This window comes from Hyposmocoma kahamanoa, unplaced genomic scaffold (genome assembly GCF_003589595.1).
Source record: "Hyposmocoma kahamanoa isolate Upper Pololo Valley unplaced genomic scaffold, ASM358959v1 64, whole genome shotgun sequence".
In the NCBI taxonomy this organism is placed as follows: Eukaryota; Metazoa; Arthropoda; class Insecta; order Lepidoptera; family Cosmopterigidae; genus Hyposmocoma; species Hyposmocoma kahamanoa.
Window position 1 is genome coordinate 22778270 of NW_020653852.1, and position 17646 is coordinate 22795915.

Genomic DNA, 17646 nt, shown 5'->3' on the forward strand with positions numbered 1-17646 from the left:
GAAATCATTTTAAGGATCGTATTCCAGAACTCTACTCAATGCTCAAGTCAGGATCTGAGTATGATTTCAAGCACTGGAAATACGACCCTAATGGCAAGGATTTGAGTATGATTTCTAGTGCTTTGAATCATACTCAAGTCCTAACTTGAGCAGACTTGAGTATGATTTCAAGCACTAGAAATACAACCGTAATGGCAAAGACCTGAGTATGATTTTCAGTGCTCTAAATCATACTCAAGTCCTGACTTGAGCATTAAGTAGAGTTCTGGAATACGACCCCTTATCTCGTTTTTCTTTAGGTGGCTTTAACACATACAAGTTTATTTTATAATTCACGCTAAATAAAACTCTTCAAATAATACTTCTATATGTAGAATATAATTTTTTTTTTTTTAAATTTATTAAGGCTTTGGCAAAGCCATTAGCCTAAACATGAAGTTTAATTAGGTTTCTGTAAATATGGCCGCCACGTAGAGGATAAGCAATTTGAGGCGGCGTGCTTGGATTGACTCGGGATTCCTTAAAACGGGCCGATACGGGTATTTTAGTTCGAGATTCGTATAATTTCGCGTTTTAATCTTCGATTAAGGCACAATAGCACTATCCTATTCCACTTTAAACTAGATTTCACAAAATAATTGAAAGTCAAAATAAAAACGACACTTTTCCCTCCAAAAGGTCCAGAGCGAATCCTAGAATATAATATGAGCCTTCCAAATTATATTTTTCCAATATTTCCGGAAAAATACCACTATTTGAAATTTTTCGGAAAATTACCCAACACAGACATATTAGATGTAGACATATTAGAATATGGCTACATCAATAGAGTGAAACTCTCGCAATTCGCATACGCGTACGCGTTTTCACATTGTTCATTTGTTTGTTGAAGAACTTACAATGTAAACGCAATGTATACGCTTCTATAACAAGTAACCGGTTGATATACAAAATTTGCCTTTCACGAGGTTTAAAACAACAGTGATTTTAGTGAAACAAAAATTTTATACTAAAGGTTACTATACAACTTCAGCGTACTTGGATGACAAAATGGTAGTAACCCGTTACGCTCATGGAGGTAGTCTCGATCTCTGTTTCAAATAAAAATAAATAAATTGTAAATGTAATTTACAAAGAGCAACCCCTAGAGTTTCTTGCTCATTCTTCTCAGGGGAATCTGCCTTACGAATGAGCGGTAGAGTTTAACCATTGTGACCGTTTATTCTAAGATTGTGACGATTTTAAGTGTAATAATGTTTACCTATGAAATAAAGATTATTTTGAATTTTTATTTTAGCTTCTTGCTCAATTAAATTATTAACGTATAATAATCTGAAAGACGTACAATTTAATTAATTAAAATGCGAACTACAATTATTATTGCGTTTACGACATTTTACACCACATTTTTAACTTCGTCCTGAAAAATTACTCCACAAGGAGGTATTCACTCTAAAACGACAAGAATAATGCTTTAAATAATTATTATGTTCTTCACAACTTCAGAGAGGAATAAAGACAACATTTTTTATTAGAATCCAACATTGGTATTAAAACTACTATTTTTTCAGATCTAAATCGAGAATATTTAACCAAAACGTTTCGTGCCCTTGGTCATGGGCCACGGTTAATACCGCGACTTAAATGAGAAATTTTTTTTTTCAATTCCAATGTGTAACAATCATGAAGACCATGAGAACCGGACAGATAGGATTTTTCCCAAATAGTACGTACACGTATTTATTATGAGAAGCAAGAAAGTACGTAAATACCTATTGTATATATGTAGACCTTAGAGGATGGAAAAAAATGTAGACGTGGGTATTGTAATAATTTATTTAATATACCACTTTTTCGGGAAAGACATTCAAAATTGCACCTTTTTTATTTACCATAAAGCAATAATCGATATCTGTTATTTCTCTTTTTATAAGATCGAAAAAAAACACTTCGAGTAGGAGCAGGCAATAATCTTGCAAACAGCGTTGCTCGCAAACTACAAAGATACAATGCTAAGGGCCAAAGGGAATTTCTTTTCAACTTATGTGGGAATAATTAGATGGAAAAAATAGTTTAAGGAATAAACAATAAATAAATAATGTACACATTCATGGCCCCGCACTACCTGTGTGGCTCACCCGCGTAGACACATGCATAGACACCACACACCCAATATTAATATTTCTCCCGGGCCCGAAAATCAAACCCGGGACCTCTGCGTATAGACCGGCATGGTAACTGGAGCATGGCCATGGAGGCAGTTGAATGAGTTACATTTTTGTTTTGACTGTACTGTAATGATCACAAATTTACAAAAAATGCTTTGCAGTAACAAAGTTGACGTATCGCAGAACAAGTCCGTAAAAGGAAAAATAATAAAAAATATGTTTTGAAATAGTTTTGATAATTATTTATATATTTATACATTATGAACTGATGGCATACAATTAAAAAGAGCTTTAAAACTTTTTGTACTTTAAGAAACTTCTGTACTTTTTTGGATTCAATCCGTACGCTTTTAATCTCTCGTCGGACAATTTATTTAAAGGATTATCAGATATGTCGTTGCTTTGTTTATTTTTAAATCCTTGCGGTTTAAATTTATTGAAATATCTGTTTTTCTTGTCGAAAGTTTTATTTTTTTTCTTTTTGTTTTGTACTTGATGATTATTTATATCTAATTTACGTTTTAGGTTGTTTTTATTTTCGCCAACTTTACTTGGAGTTTGATTTTGGACGCGTTCCACTGTGAAACCATCGATTTTGTGTTTTTTCTTCTTTTTCTTGATTCCTTCACCATTTATCATTGTACTTTCATTTGATAGGATTACATTTTGTACTTGAAGTCCTGTAGTATCGGTCGCCTGCATGGTCCTTGCGCTCTCTTCGTGATTAAGTTGATTTTTATTTTTATTATCTACTTTTTGTCTATGCTCCTGTAGATTTGACGTATTTTCTTCATGATTTTCTGAATTTTTATGCTTTTCTCTATGTACAACGTCTTCATTTACTTCCGAACTGTTTTTATGTTTTTCCTTTTTAGTATACTCTTTATCTTTTGGTTCAGTATTATGAATCTCACTATCATTGTTACTCGGTTCAGTTTTATCCAAACTGTGTTCCTCTCGATGTTTCTTTTTCTTCTTTTTAGAACTCTGTTCAGTATTTTCGCTGCTTTGAACTTTACTAGATTGGATATCGTCAGTGATTTCCATACTTTGATCTGGATTGTCAGTGGAATTGTCTTTGTTCTTCTTTTTCTTTTTCTTCTTTTTAGTCGCTTCTTCAATAGGAACTACTATTTCGGGTTCACTGGAAATGAAATGAAATTATATTATTTTCAAAGATAGATATCTTCTGGTGTTACGTTATGGCATGAGGTATTATTCTCTTTATTATGTTTTACTACAGTAAGTATTTATAATAAAATTTTACAGTACTGAATTTAGTTTTTCATATGCAGGCCGCACACACGTCCAAGTCCCACTGCTGGGCACAGATATCGTCTAACGAGAGGGTAAATGCTCCACAATGTTGTTAATGCGGGTTCAAAGACTTGTGGGACTTGAAAGTCTTTGTAGTATAACACGCAAGTGTCATTACAATGTTTTTCTTCACTTAGCTATTTATCATTGCATGATAATAAAATTATTCAATAGTTTAGTGTTTTCACATTTCATTTTTGGCGACAATTGTTTGCTGTAATGTGATATGAAATTGGTCATCAAACCAAGGTATTATTTGTGTAATCACTTACTCAGGTAAGTCCGTAAAAAGACTAGGCAATATCTTTTTCTTGAGACGTTCATCAGAGGCCTTGATCCGGTAAGTATTCACCTCGGACTTCTCCACCTCGACCGGTCTATGCTTCACTATCTTCTTTAGCGGCACCCATTGGGTTAATTCTTTATCGTCTGCTAGGAGGATCTGGATATCAGAAGTGGGATTACATCCATTTAGTCGATTTTATAACTTTTATTAGATAGAGTAGTGCTGCTATGTAGACAAATTAAATCCTATCGCTATCATTACATTATTGGTAATAAAACATGCATAAAAAAACTACATTACTGCATATTGTCGGCTTTCGAGATCTTTCTGCAAGTGCCATAGCTACGCACAAGACAATACTTCAAGTTATATTGTCTGTTCTATTTTATTTAAAACTCGACCGTACCTCCTCGATGGTAAGTCCAAAATCATTCGGCACGACTTCTCGATATTTAAACCTCGTCGGTAAGTCCCCACCAATCACATCTTCGCAATCCATCTTGTAATATTCCTCCATATAATCGTTATAAGTTTTATCATTAACGCGGGGAATGAATTTAGGTTTTTCTTCTTCTAATATTTTGGCTAATTTTGACTTTTTCTTCCTGTTGCGTCTCTTGCTGCCGAGTGTACTTTGTATTTCTTCCAGAAGATTCGCTCTGGCTTGCCTGGGATCATAGTCAGCGTCCATCTGTAATAATTTTATTATGTTTGTTTGATTATTATAGAAAATCTGTACCATGTATTTTTCCCATTGCTTCGGAATTTTGAGTTCCTAACTGGCTTTCTCAGTACAAACGATATTTTTGTTAACTTAAATCGTATGAAGTGTAAGAAATGACAATATTTTCAGTTCCAAATGACTGCATCAACATAACTTTTAATTAAAATAAACGTTAAAAAATCAAGTGAAAGGTCCACTAAAAACCAGCATCAAAACCTAGACTCGGCTGTGTCATTAGTGCATCCTTATTCATACACCACAGCCTTATGTGTGCATAACAGTACTTCACATCGTGTGGATTGTTTGTAATTTGATATGTTTGCTTCGTTGATTTTTTGTGTGTTAATTTATTCTTTCTTTATGATATTTTCTATTCTAATCATGGGTACTCCGGGATAATTTTTTTAAGCTTACATTGAAATCGTCATCCTCACAATGCGGACCGTCTTCGTTATGAACGTCCGGCTCGCGCTCATGATAATGCTCTGTTTCGTACTTGTCCCAGTTTTCTGTAAAACAGAAATTACATAACCTGCAATATTTTTTGGGTAAACGTAACTTGCATGCCAGAAAATGCATTAGAAAATTTCCTGCAATGATTTATATAAATAGGAGGCATATTTTAGTTTCAATTTAACATACATAATCAAATTCGCCTGTCGTTATTAAAATGTGTACTTATGAGTAAAAATTGATTTCGATACTAAGAGACCGAGACCAACTGTCAAAATAAGAATAAAGAATACAATAACGCAATTATTCCTTTTAGACTTATTCTAACACTCACTATGACATTTTAAAAACTTTACCAATTTCGAGCTCCTCGTCGAGGTCTGGGAACACAGGCTTCTCGTCATCAGCCTCTCCATAGAACTGTTCGTCGAACAAAGCTTTCATTCGGCGATCGTGCTCTTCAGGATCGAAATCGCCTTCTATATCTTCTTCCTGTAAACAAATTTAAATTATCAACTGTTAAGGTTCTAATGGGATGTAAGATAAGTGGACAGTGTTACAATAGGGCTGATATATTCGCCGTCTTAAATTACATGGATCAGTTGCAACACACACACGTTTACGCGACGCAAATCAGGTTAACTTTGAACGGCCCTTGACCGCAACTTTCCCACTCAGTTTTTTTTTTCTAGTAATTTTAGTTAAATTATTCTTAATTCGGGCATGAAAGGATAACTCATTCATCAATAAAACGTATTTCAATCAATACATTTCTATTTTAATATGCGTGAAAGCCTGAGAAGTGTTCAACGATACCCAACATTACTGTACTATTTTACCTAAGTTTTTACAGAGACACCTCCAACCGGCTTACATTGTACCACTACAAAGTAATGGTACTAATCAGGACTAAGAAGTGTAAAGCGGCAATAACTGTATTAAATGGTCCTTCGCCAGTATGACAATTGTTTAGTGAACACAACCCTTCAATAGATTGCCGCATTGCAAGGTTCGGTATTGCTTGCACCACTACCTTGTGTTACTTACAGAAGTATGATCAGCCTATTGGTTGAACCGTCACCCATTTAAGTTATAGTGACCTCTCTACTAACCTTGAAAGCCAGCTCCTCATTCCCAGTGACCTCCTTAATCCTGGCAATCTTCTCCTGGATCTCTTTCAGCTTCAGCGCCTTCATCCTGGCGATCTCTTCCATCTTGCGCTTCTTCTCGTCCTCTTTGCGCTTGCGCACTTCGGCGCGTTTGCGCGCGCGCGACTCGTCCTTCGGCCGAATGTAGTTCATGGTGCGCGGGAAGCGTTTCAGCTGGGAGAATTCATGTCAATATGATAGAATTAGTTAAAAAACTGCAAGGATAATTCAAATTATATAGGTTTCTTTTTATCACGTTACCAAGAACAACTCACATATTCCTGGTCTGGCTCCTCGAATCTGAAGTTGTAAGCTCTCTCGAACTGGCCCTGCTCCTCCACTCTCTTCTCGTCCTCATCTAGCTCCTCGTCGTCACGTATCTTCTCTTCTGCTTCTCCCGCGTCACCTTCTTCCAGATACCTGTCATATTAAATGAAATTGATACAGTTATATATTGCAGCAAAATTTTGCTTCAATGACTCTTTGCATTCTATAAGATGGTGTAATTTTTTTTGCTGTGGAGCTATCCACCTTGACGTATGAATTTCTCTTCAAAGTGTGAACCGCGCCTATCCTCTTTGGAGGAGGATGAATTAGAATTAGAATTTTATGAAAACTGGCATCCCTACAAATGTTATTTTACTCTATCTGCAAAAAAGACCGACTATAATAATAATAACAACAATGTGACTTGCTATGACGAAAAAACAGACGCCACTATCAGGAAATAACAAAAACATGTACACTAACTGTAACTATACAGTTTAACTTGGATATTTAATATTTCTCAAACATCTTTACCAAATCAACCTATTTTTAATTCCCCTAATAAAGGAATTTTGCAAAAATGAATTATTTACCTTTTATTCAAAATATAATCTCGAAGGAAAGCTTCACCGTCGTTAAGCTTGGGGTCTGACCACAGCGCTCTCAGTGGCGCCAGGTCCTTTTCCACATCCTGTTGTATGTGATCTGTCTTGCCAGTTAGGTAGTCCTGTATTCTTCCTCCCTTAAAAGCAATATAATGGAACTGATAACGGTCTGGTGCGAGCATACAAAACGAAAGGATAAGAATCAGTTCCAATGAATGCTCTTCAAACTTTGAACAATTTTTATATAAACACTGGGCTCATCTACACATGTCACGAGGTTACTGATGGACGTATATAAGTCGACCGTGGCTCAAGGGGCACAGCGTTCACGTGGCATTGTTGCAGCGAATAAACTGGATAGCAGAGGATCGGAAACGGACGCACCAATAGTGTTTTTCCCCTGTCAACGGCCAAGGTCAATACACAAATGTACAAAAACTAATCACAACCACATTTGGACAACTCTACGTCGGTACAAAGGCGACACTCATATATAGTATATGAGTGTATATGGGACCCTGTACTCACACAATCATGATAATCTCAGTACAAAGTACTAAAAAAACCAACCAGTGGAATTACATTTTTATTTGCCAAGTTTATTGAAATTGGTTACAGGAAACTGCGCCAAAACGGAATCATCCCATAGTTTGCCACCATTAGAGGTGGAATATTTTTTTCTTTTTTTAACCCGTTTCCAACAAAAAAAAAATCAAAATCGGTTCACAAATTATTGTTATAGAGTAACATAAAAAAAAAATATTTAAAAATTACAGTCGAATTGAGAACCTCCTCCTTTTTTCAATTCGGTTGAAAAATAGGTACTATTGGGCCTGTTTTACCATACTGGTCTTCTGTGAACCTATTTCAGTTGAATTGCAGCACTGCTCAGTTTCAGTTTGACCAGTATGCCTGCCCAATCGTAGCTATGGGAAATTTTTTAAATCTAATTTCCATGTGGCTAATGTTAATAAACCTATGCAATTCTTATCTTTATAGAAACAAAAGTTACATTTTTTATTTGTACATCAATATTGCATATCAGTGTAGGTTTGGATTAAATTGGTCTCTATATCTTACACTTATGGCAATCTTGTCATGTGTCTAATGATAAATAAACCCTGTCAGTTGTATTACTACGTAATGCCATACCTTAGGATCTAGATCTGAAGTATTCAAAGTGTCTCCGGTTAGAATCTCAGCTTTCTTTTCTATTTTGAATATGTTGCCATCACTGTCACTGTCTTCCTCACTGTCCTCAAAAGTTAGAGTTCTAATCTCTAGCTTTTTCTCTGTTCACAATCAAATATGTTGGTATGTAGATTAAAGAATATTGTCACAATAAAATCAAATTTAATATTGATAAGCTTACTTAAAATTATAGATTTTAACTCTTTCACCGTTATTTACTAAATCATAGTTTCTCAAAATTGTTCCTACCTCCCCCCATTACGCACTGAAGAGTCCTAGGGAGCCTGTAGGGGCTTCGAGAGCAATTGGGGCATTGATGCTGTTCAGAGAGTGAGAGATTTTTTGGGTTTTCAATTGTGGTGGGAGCATTGAAATTTTTTTTGTCTTGACTATTTGGTTGGTAAGCCACAAACCTATGCACTAAATAATTATCACAAATTACAGGTTTCTTACAATGGTATAACTTCTAGTTTGTTATGTCAGTTGGTGGTACCATAGTTGGTCAGAAAAGTATGTAAGTAGTAAGTTAATACAAGATCATCAAATTACTACAAATCAAGATGAGGCTAGACATTGACAGGGAAAGAGTAAATAAATGAGTATGTTAATAATAAGAAGTCATACCATGGATGGTAAGGAACCTGTGGTTAGTGATAATCATATAGAATCATGATTTACACTACTAATAACTTGATATATGTCATCTTGTACTGTTTGCTTGATTCAGCAAACTGCTCAATATGATATTGAGTTTTAAACTATATTTTTGGGATCCAAATTGTGTGTATTTTTCAAATGAACCAACATTTCATGCTCTTGCCAGGTCTACAAGTTTTGATCCGAAAATTTAGTTCATTTCAGATGTTAACAAAACTTTACTATGTCATCAAATATGTTATTTTGTTGAGCATGGGACTCACTTAGGGTTGTAGCCTAAAAATACATTATAATACTTAAAAATATTACTTACTTAAGAAAAAATTCAAAAAATATTCCTTCTATTTACCTTCCACCTTCTCTTCTTTCTCATCAAAACATTTGAAATTACTGTCATATATTCGCGGATCCTTTGTCTTCAGCAATGAGAGAGTTTTGAGGAACTGCGCCTCCATCTCCTCAGAGACTTCAGGAGGCTCGTCACTCTCATCCTCACTGTCCGATGATGACGCGTCGGGGTCTAGGGCTTTAGAGCCATATTTTTGTTCTACTGCAAAATTTATTATAAAAATATTAGCTTAATTCCATTGTACAATTTCATAAATTTAAAAAAAAAATTTAATAATTATGGACAGCACCAAGAATTATATTTGACATAGACCGTAGTGTAATGTAAAATAATAACTGTCTACACTAAATACGTTTAGAGTGCATGTCAACCACTGTCAGAATATAAATACATAGTAAGAATTCAAGTTTTTAACATTATACGCGATTCAGTGAAATAAGAAACTATATGAGTAGTTAACGTAGTAACATAGTACTATAGTAATTCAGTAAAATGTAGTGAACAACAAAAAACGTTTCCATACAATTTTTTTGTCAGAACATGTAAAAATATTGTAACTTACACTTGTGTAGTTCTTCTTTTTCACGCCATGAGTCATATTTCTTAGCGTACTCGTTCTCCGTTTTAATGGCGACCTCCTCCTCAGAGTCGTCATCGAAAAGTTTCTTTTTAGACATGGTAGTCGGTTAAATACGTAATTAATTAATTTATAATAACCTTATAAACAACTCGTGTTCCAGGCTCTAAGGGGAACAGAAGTTTTGACAGAAACGTCTCGTTTGGTTCAGCTTTTTACTTCTGATATTTTTAATACTTTAAAATTAAACAGCTGTTTTACAATTTTAATCAACCTTTAAAAAATGTTTTTAAATGTTTTTTACACGCTGAATGAAAAATAAAAAATATACCTCAAATTTACATGTAGCTTAGGGCAAAAATTGTATACGTAACGGAGTGTATAAATTCAGTATTACTATTGCTCCATACACTTCACCGTCATTTCACTTTGCACTTGCATGGAAAAATATTTATAAAATAAAATTAGGCGAATCTGGGTGTATGCTAATTAACATAAAGTACCTATAATGTCACGAACTATATATAATTAATTATTACACTGTTAAGGTATTATAAAACTCTTTCGAACAATAAGTTAAAGGTCCTATGTGTTTTTGGGTAATGAAAATAATTTCATGGCAACTTTATTATAACCTTATTAAAATTTTTATGTCAACCGGCTGTTGTTGTTGTGCAAAAATTCGCAAATAAAACGATTTTATTCAATAAACTGGTGAAATAATTGTGTGCGAATGAGAAACAGTACATAAATAATAATAAACTATGACTACCAATCCGCGGAGAGGCACCGAGCCGGGTCCTTTGGAGGAGAGCGACCAACTTACTATAAGACCATTGTAAATACTTACCGTTTCACTTATATAGGTTTACATGTATATTATATTACTGTTGTCTTCTATGTATTGGTAGAAATCAATTTAAAAGTTTGGTGTGCTTATTACTGACTATATTACATATTATTTGTAATACCGGTAGTTATTGTTTTTCTTGGGATCTTCGTCCTATTGGGCAATTATTTTGCGTACAATTTTATAATTACTTAACAAACACACTATTTGTAAAAATGAGCAATAAAAGACCTTAAAGACAATAAAAGACAGGATTAGAGATTCAAATTCTTTGAATTGGGTTAAGAGTCTTGAAATGCAGACAATTTTAGCAGTTTTTTTCCAGAATCAATTTAACTACAGAAAGATTCTAGATGTAGAGATAGCAAATGTGTATATAGAATGATTCTTTGGTAAATATGAAGAGGGCAAAACTGCAGTTTGTTTTTAAATTTATTTCCTAACTTAAGATTTAAGTAGTCCTGTCAAAATAGAGATAATAAACAGAGAAAGTAATAAAAAAAATAGTATAATAGTATGTAATAAAAGAAAACAACTTTTTTTTATGGTATTTACAATGAATAGATCTTGGACGAAGCAAAGAAAGCTTATGTTACAGTATTTAGCCAGTTGTGTGTAAGCACAAATTGGTTGAATAACCATGGTGTTTCATTTAGTTTTAACAAAGGCATAAAACCTTTTTAAGTCGGGTTTCAACCCTTGCACCCTTGTTTTATTGTATTTTCTATAAATTTTAGAGAGATCCTACACATATACAAAAATGAAATAAGGCAAATAATAAAGTTGTATGTTTTTCATTGCAGAGGAGCTGGCCAGGAGGTTGGCAGATCATGTATTATGCTGGAATTCAAAGGAAAGAAAATTATGGTACTGATATTAAATTGGCCTTGTACACATTACACCTGTCTCTTACTGTTCCTGACATTGCTACTATTGCATGTTCAACACTAGCATAAATTTTTCTATAAACACCATTACTCCTTAGTGCTTGTGGCTTTTTTACAATGTTCTGAGAACATAATCTTTTTTTTTATTTATATGTTGATTATTTTACATTACTTTCCTATTAAATTAATTTATATTTTACTTTATTTGGCTAGTAAAATTTTCTGACTAATCATTATACATATAGTTTTTCAAAAATTTGGCCATTTATTTAACTTTTTTATTTTAGGTATAATTTGGAAATAAAGATGTTGATTGACATTTTTTCATTCATTTGTTTCAATTTCATATTATTACAGGTTTGTTAAGTGGTTCTAGCTTGATTTTGTGTTATTGCGAATTTTGTAAAAACTTAAGTTGAGAGTTGGGACCTGTAAAGGGCCCGAAACGTCGGTTTGTTTGAAAAAACAAATATACGCGATTTAAATCCGGAAAAATAGTTTTATTCCTATGTATAACAATCGCGAAAACCTAAGAACTCGTTAAGTTGAATTTTTTTTTATTTATTAAATTTTGATTTCATCAATTAAACTGTTACAGTTTAATTTCGATAGCTTATGTTTAAGTCTTTTTAATTTCGATTTTTTATCCTATAAAGATTGTGTAAGATGGAGATCGCTACTTTATGTCTAGTTTTTCTTTTATTTATTTATAATTATTATACCACCATCATATGACTCCCTCTCTTTGTAGCCCTTTTGCAATATATATTTAAGTTTTGTTTCACTAAATATGTGTGTGGTTTTATTTTCATATTATTCATATACCATAATCCAAATAGATACCATACTGGTGCAGATTCCCTTCAACCTTCTCCATTTGTGTCTGTTTCTGGCTTCTCTGCTTCAAGAAATTCCTGTTGTTGTTCTAATGTCATCATCCCATTATTAGCACTGAGTCAAGTAAATATATGCATGCGTTACGTTATTCTGATATAATTAGCTATTCACATTTTAACATTTCCAAATATATTATTTATATAGTTGCTATCTGTGTCTTCATACAGTTGGACTGTGGTATTCATCCTGGCTTATCAGGCATGGATGCTCTACCCTTTGTGGATCTCATCGAGGCAGATGAAGTAGACCTGCTATTGATCTCACAGTAAGTGTTTCAGGGTCGTATTCTAGAACTCTACTCAATGCTCAAGTCAGAATTTGAGTATGGTTTAAAGCACTCGAAATCATACTCAAGTCCCTGCCATTAGGGTCGTATTTCCAGTGCTTGTGTTTCAATTGCAATTCTGACTTGAGCATTGAGTAGAGTTCTAGAATACGACACTAAGATTAAAATGAGAAACAGTGGTGTATATACATATACTAAGTAACTCATTGGCTTTGTTGCCCATTCCCATGTCATGGCATCTCTTGTTTATTGGAGGAAGCGTTTATTAGCAAATATTAATAATAATGCGCCATTCAACCACACCAATTACCTGATCTCAAACTAGGGGATTCCCTGTACTATGAGTACCAGAACAGTGGAATTCACTCCAGGGCATACTATCAGAACTGCAAATGAAAAGCGTTGGTCCAAAAATATGATTAAGTGCAATAGTTTTAAAAATTTGGATGTTTTGAACTTGATTGCGCGAATTCACTTCTATTTATATTTATATTAGCCAAAACAAGAGTACTTCCGTTACTCGAAGTCATCCGGATAATCTACCTGCCATTTTTTTTTCAGTTTCCACTTGGACCACAGTGGTGCACTGCCTTGGTTCTTAACGAAGACCTCGTTCAAAGGACGAGTGTTCATGACGCACGCCACTAAAGCTATCTACAGGTGGCTTGTGTCAGATTATATTAAAGTCAGGTGAGTTCATTGCTTTCAAATGTCACCAAATGAGTACTTGGTGTAACGGGCTGGCGTCCGTAACTCGACGTCAAGGCGTCTATTTTGCGTGTAACACCAAATCAAACAGCAAATGAGCAACAACCAGTTGCACTAAAATGTTTGTATGAAAAAATGTGGTCTTGTGTTCTAGAGGGGCTCTAGAATTTGTCATGTAAACATTTTAAGAAGCGTACTTTTGGTGTATTTACACGAGCTGCACCGCAACCGCTAAATAGTAGGTGTCCTGTATGACTACACATTTAGGGATATGGTATGCTTATAAGGCAATAACTCAGTGAATAACATTAGAATGTTTGAGTTGTATCATTAGTTACCATTACCATTTGACGATTATTGATAGGAGCTTCCTATTTTTTTCTCTTTAGATGTCAGTAAATGAATAAATAATAAATATTAGACAACATCACATACGTTAGTCCGATGCCAAAGTAAGTAACTAAAACATTTGTGTTATGGAAATCGGAAACAACTACAGTACCGCAAATACCCAGACCTGAGACAGTATAGAAAAGTGTTTTACATTGACTCGGCCGGGGATCGAACCCGTGACCTCAAGAGATGGCGACACCATGAAAAGCGGAATGCAAGCCAATCGACCACAGAGGTTAAAGAAAGTGGTTATAATGTGTATATCAACTATTATTTTTATTGATATTATTATAAGATTTTCATATGATTTCAGTAACATATCAACCGAACAAATGCTCTACACTGAATCGGATCTCGAGAACTCGATGGATCGTATAGAGACGATAAATTTCCACGAGGAGAAAGACGTTCGAGGTGTTCGGTTCTGGGCTTATAACGCTGGACATGTGCTGGGGGCTGCTATGTTTATGATCGAGATCGCCGGAGTTAAGGTGAGACATGTGATGTTATGGGTAGTTTTCAGCACCTTATATATTTAAACTCGACACTTGCTCAAGATTTACCTTACGCAATTCAGAGCTTTAGGATAGGTTTTTGGTTACTCAGAAGTTGTGGTAGGATTAATCGCGGTAGTCTTCCTTACCATCTGTAGTTTTTTAGCATCTCGTCAGATTGATAAGATTTGTATTTGCATTTCAGATTTTATACACGGGTGACTTCTCAAGACAAGAAGACAGGCATTTAATGGCTGCCGAAATACCAACTGTACATCCTGATGTGCTTATAACAGTAAGTCATTGCAATTCTACCAGTACTCGTGCAATTAGTAGACATTATGTCCAATTCCATAAAGAATTAAAAGATGTGGCACTGACGATGCTCCTTGAGGTACTCAATTAGACAAAATTGTAAAAGTTTTTTCTAACCTTTCGTTAGCAATTTTATGTAGAGTAGGTAGTTTCCTATGTAGGCAATAAATGTTTGAATACAAAATTGCTAATGAATCTTAAGTTATTTTGTTATTTTCGTTGCTCATGCAGTCAATCAAATGCTTTATGGAAATCATACCACAGTCTAATTGCATGTCATTGAGTGACATTAAGAAATGTATAATACACGAAACGCCGACGTCCTTGAAGGAGTCGACATACGGCACGCACATCCACGAGAAGCGCGAGGAGCGCGAGTCGCGGTTCACGAGCCTGGTGAGCGACATCGTGACGCGCGGCGGCCGCTGCCTCATCCCCGTCTTCGCGCTCGGCCGCGCGCAGGAGCTGCTGCTCATTCTCGGTACGCTGCTGGCGTGGATGCCTGACTGTGCTCTACGGGGTCTATAAACCCGACCAAAGTATTGTCATTACAAAATTTTATTTATTTTTACCATCTAATGGAACTTGATGTTAATGAACAAGTGTTATTTTTTGATGACGCACTATCTCATTTTAGTTCGACCGTTTAAGATACTTATTGCTTCATTAATCTTTTCATGATATAATGCTGATATGATTCTGCCAGACGAATACTGGTCCCTCCATCCGGAGCTGCAAGACATCCCGATCTACTACGCGTCATCGCTCGCCAAGAAATGTATGGCCGTCTACCAGACGTACATCAACGCCATGAACGACCGCATACGAAGACAGATCGCCGTCAATAATCCGTTTGTCTTCAGGCATATTTCTAATCTTAAGGTTAGTAACTTTGTTTACTGCTCTTTCACATATTTGAACTAAGTGAGCTATTTTGAACTTACTATTGGATTGAACTTTGCCTTGGCGAACGCAGCTACATTCTAATATCAAAATTTGTATTTACCTCTATAAGATACTGTTTACTTATTTAAGGCCTATTTCATGTTTGTTTTCATTTGCTTCCTTAATTGGAAATTAGTTAGACAAAATGAACAAAACGTTTATAAAATATTCTTTGTATTTACTGTGATACACCAACGAATAACTTTAAATCGTACTTAAAATCTAAACATAAACACGATCAATATCATCAACTCCAATATCATCCACTAATAGCATTCTCTTCACCAATAGCAAAAACGTCAATTTCGGGTTTCACTTTATCGTACAAGTGCGGAAAAGCGCCTTCTGCATTATATTTCTTTCTTACAACTTCGTAAAGTGACAAATCGAACATAGATTCAAATTCTTTTCTTGTCATAAATATATCCGCGTAAAGAAATGAATAACCTCCAACGTTCCTAGTAAACTCTTCCATTTTTCTCATGGCTATTACCGGGTTGTAAGGCTTATTCTTCTTTACCTTACCAGGTACACCGTATACTCCCAAATCATTATACATGGCGTAATTAGTACCTGGTACTAAATACTTGGCATCAGGGCGTTTCAGTTGCCCAGACATTGGACCGTGGTCGATGATTTTACACGGATACACTAATAGAGGATATTTGTCAAATAATTCCGTTGCTACTTCAATCTGTTTTTCTAATTCTTTTATTGGTAGCACTATATCTTGAAAAACTTGTTTCGTGAACGTATATGCACGGATCCCTGGTGTCGTAGTGAACTTTAAAAATGCAGGTTTTGGGGGTAACAACCATCCAAATAAAAACCTGAATATAGGATTATTACCAAAGGACAGCATGTCTTCTACAACCCAGAATATCGCTCTATTATGTCTTAGCAAATAATCTCTCAAAGGGATCAGTTCTGTAATTTCCCCTTCACTTAAAATTGTTTCGACGTGTTTATAAAACCATGGTTTATACCATTTTGAACACTCGTTAATCGGTATATAAGGATTATTATCAGAATACTCTCCAACCATGATTACAGCTTCGTCTTTACTAAAGATGGTTCCTTCTATGTAGTCGGGAAATTCTTCAGGTTCTTTTTCGTTCGCTCCAGATAAGTCCCTAAGCATATCACAGTATTCTTTCTGTCCCTGTACAGGGATGTATCTAATTTTGATATAAGGTTTTATTTTCACAATTTTCAATGTCAACGCGACCAAAAATCCCAAACTGCCGTGCGACCATGCCAATGCCTTGTACAGGTCCGCGTATTCATTGTCTTTAGTGGCTGTGACGAGAGAGCCGTCGCCTAAAACAACTTCGTAGCTTGTGATCGTTTCGTGGTACAGGCCAGCTTTGTGTGAGTGTGTTGACATGCCCGTGCCGAATGCTAGACCTGAAATTGATTCTCGTGTTATACATATATTTGGTAATTCGTAATGATTGTATGTTGAATTGGAGTAATGTCTTCAACTCTCGCGATACTGTGTTTACAGAGGTGTAGAATATTGGGTAGTTACTACGATATTATCGTCATCGCTTATTTGTTTCGAGGGTATCGTCATGTTATGTATGTGCTCAAAATTTATGGCGGTTTTCACCTTCGGCCAACCACACTACGGTTTTGGCATAGCATACGTCTGAATGAAGTTGAAGAACCCTCAAAAACACGTCACCTCATTGAGAGATTTAAAAAAGAGCAATGATTTCTAACTTTAAAAGTACGTATCTAATTTACCTCCCAACGTAGCGTCAACTAGTTCAATGGTGACGGCGAGCGAGTACCCTCTGGGTATTAGGTACTCGGTGATATCACCGATCGTGACCATCGGCTCCACTCGCACAGTCATCGCCTTTTCGTTTAGCTCTAGGATTTCGTAAAGCGGGATTGGCACCTGAAATTCAACGCACAAGAGCATTAATTTTATTTGCATTCCATCTTCATTGATTTATACGAAGCGCTTTGTTTTCTCGTTTATAATGCATACCGGAAAGGAATGGGATGAGCACTTGTCTTCGTGGGAAAGAAAACCTACATATTGGTTTCTATCTGTGAGGTGGGCAGATATTTTTAGGGGAGGCCAGTGTTCAGTAATTTCGTGGTGACTTTTCTCCATC

General features: G+C 35.3%; 3 protein-coding genes across 4 annotated transcripts in view; 1 reads left to right on the plus strand and 2 right to left on the minus strand.

Annotated features, from left to right (window-relative positions):
- Positions 1–1447: 1447 nt before the first annotated feature.
- LOC113231125 (protein KRI1 homolog) lies at positions 1448–9912 on the minus strand. The gene is made up of 12 exons (XM_026465295.1): positions 9728–9912; positions 9166–9366; positions 8121–8260; positions 6957–7105; positions 6372–6516; positions 6061–6270; positions 5305–5440; positions 4910–5004; positions 4178–4462; positions 3758–3927; positions 2720–3312; positions 1448–1452 (listed from the first exon to the last, which is right to left on the minus strand). Exons 1-12 carry the CDS (start codon positions 9840–9842, stop codon positions 1448–1450), a joined length of 2244 nt encoding a protein of 747 aa, XP_026321080.1. The 5' UTR covers positions 9843–9912.
- A 429-nt stretch (positions 9913–10341) lies between these two features.
- LOC113230781 (cleavage and polyadenylation specificity factor 73) overlaps positions 10342–17646 on the plus strand; it is a 30298-nt gene continuing 22993 nt past the window's right edge. The window contains exons 1-8 of the mRNA XM_026464869.1: positions 10342–10580; positions 11396–11459; positions 12544–12641; positions 13224–13352; positions 14077–14254; positions 14463–14552; positions 14903–15053; positions 15279–15454. Coding sequence (XP_026320654.1) covers positions 10507–10580; positions 11396–11459; positions 12544–12641; positions 13224–13352; positions 14077–14254; positions 14463–14552; positions 14903–15053; positions 15279–15454 — 960 coding nt within the window. The 5' untranslated portion in view covers positions 10342–10506. The remainder of the gene's footprint in view (positions 10581–11395; positions 11460–12543; positions 12642–13223; positions 13353–14076; positions 14255–14462; positions 14553–14902; positions 15054–15278; positions 15455–17646) is intronic.
- Positions 15731–17646, minus strand: part of LOC113230782 (delta(24)-sterol reductase-like) — a 13215-nt gene continuing 11299 nt past the window's right edge. For both annotated transcript variants that reach the window (XM_026464871.1, XM_026464870.1), the window contains exons 4-5: positions 17267–17423; positions 15731–16924 (exon numbers count right to left, since the gene is read on the minus strand). In XM_026464871.1, coding sequence (XP_026320656.1) covers positions 15777–16924; positions 17267–17423 — 1305 coding nt within the window. In that variant the 3' untranslated portion in view covers positions 15731–15776. The remainder of the gene's footprint in view (positions 16925–17266; positions 17424–17646) is intronic.

Excerpts from the sequence above, each read along its gene's own strand:
- LOC113231125 (XM_026465295.1), bottom strand. The coding sequence starts at position 9,842 with ATGTCTAAAAAGAAACTTTTCGATGACGACTCTGAGGAGGAGGTCGCC. Across the intron at positions 5,441-6,060 it reads ATGAGGAGCTGGCTTTCAAG|GAAGAAGATATAGAAGGCGA; the intron begins GTTAGTAGAGAG and ends ATTTGTTTACAG. Across the intron at positions 4,463-4,909 it reads GTGAGGATGACGATTTCAAT|ATGGACGCTGACTATGATCC; the intron begins GTAAGCTTAAAA and ends AAATTATTACAG.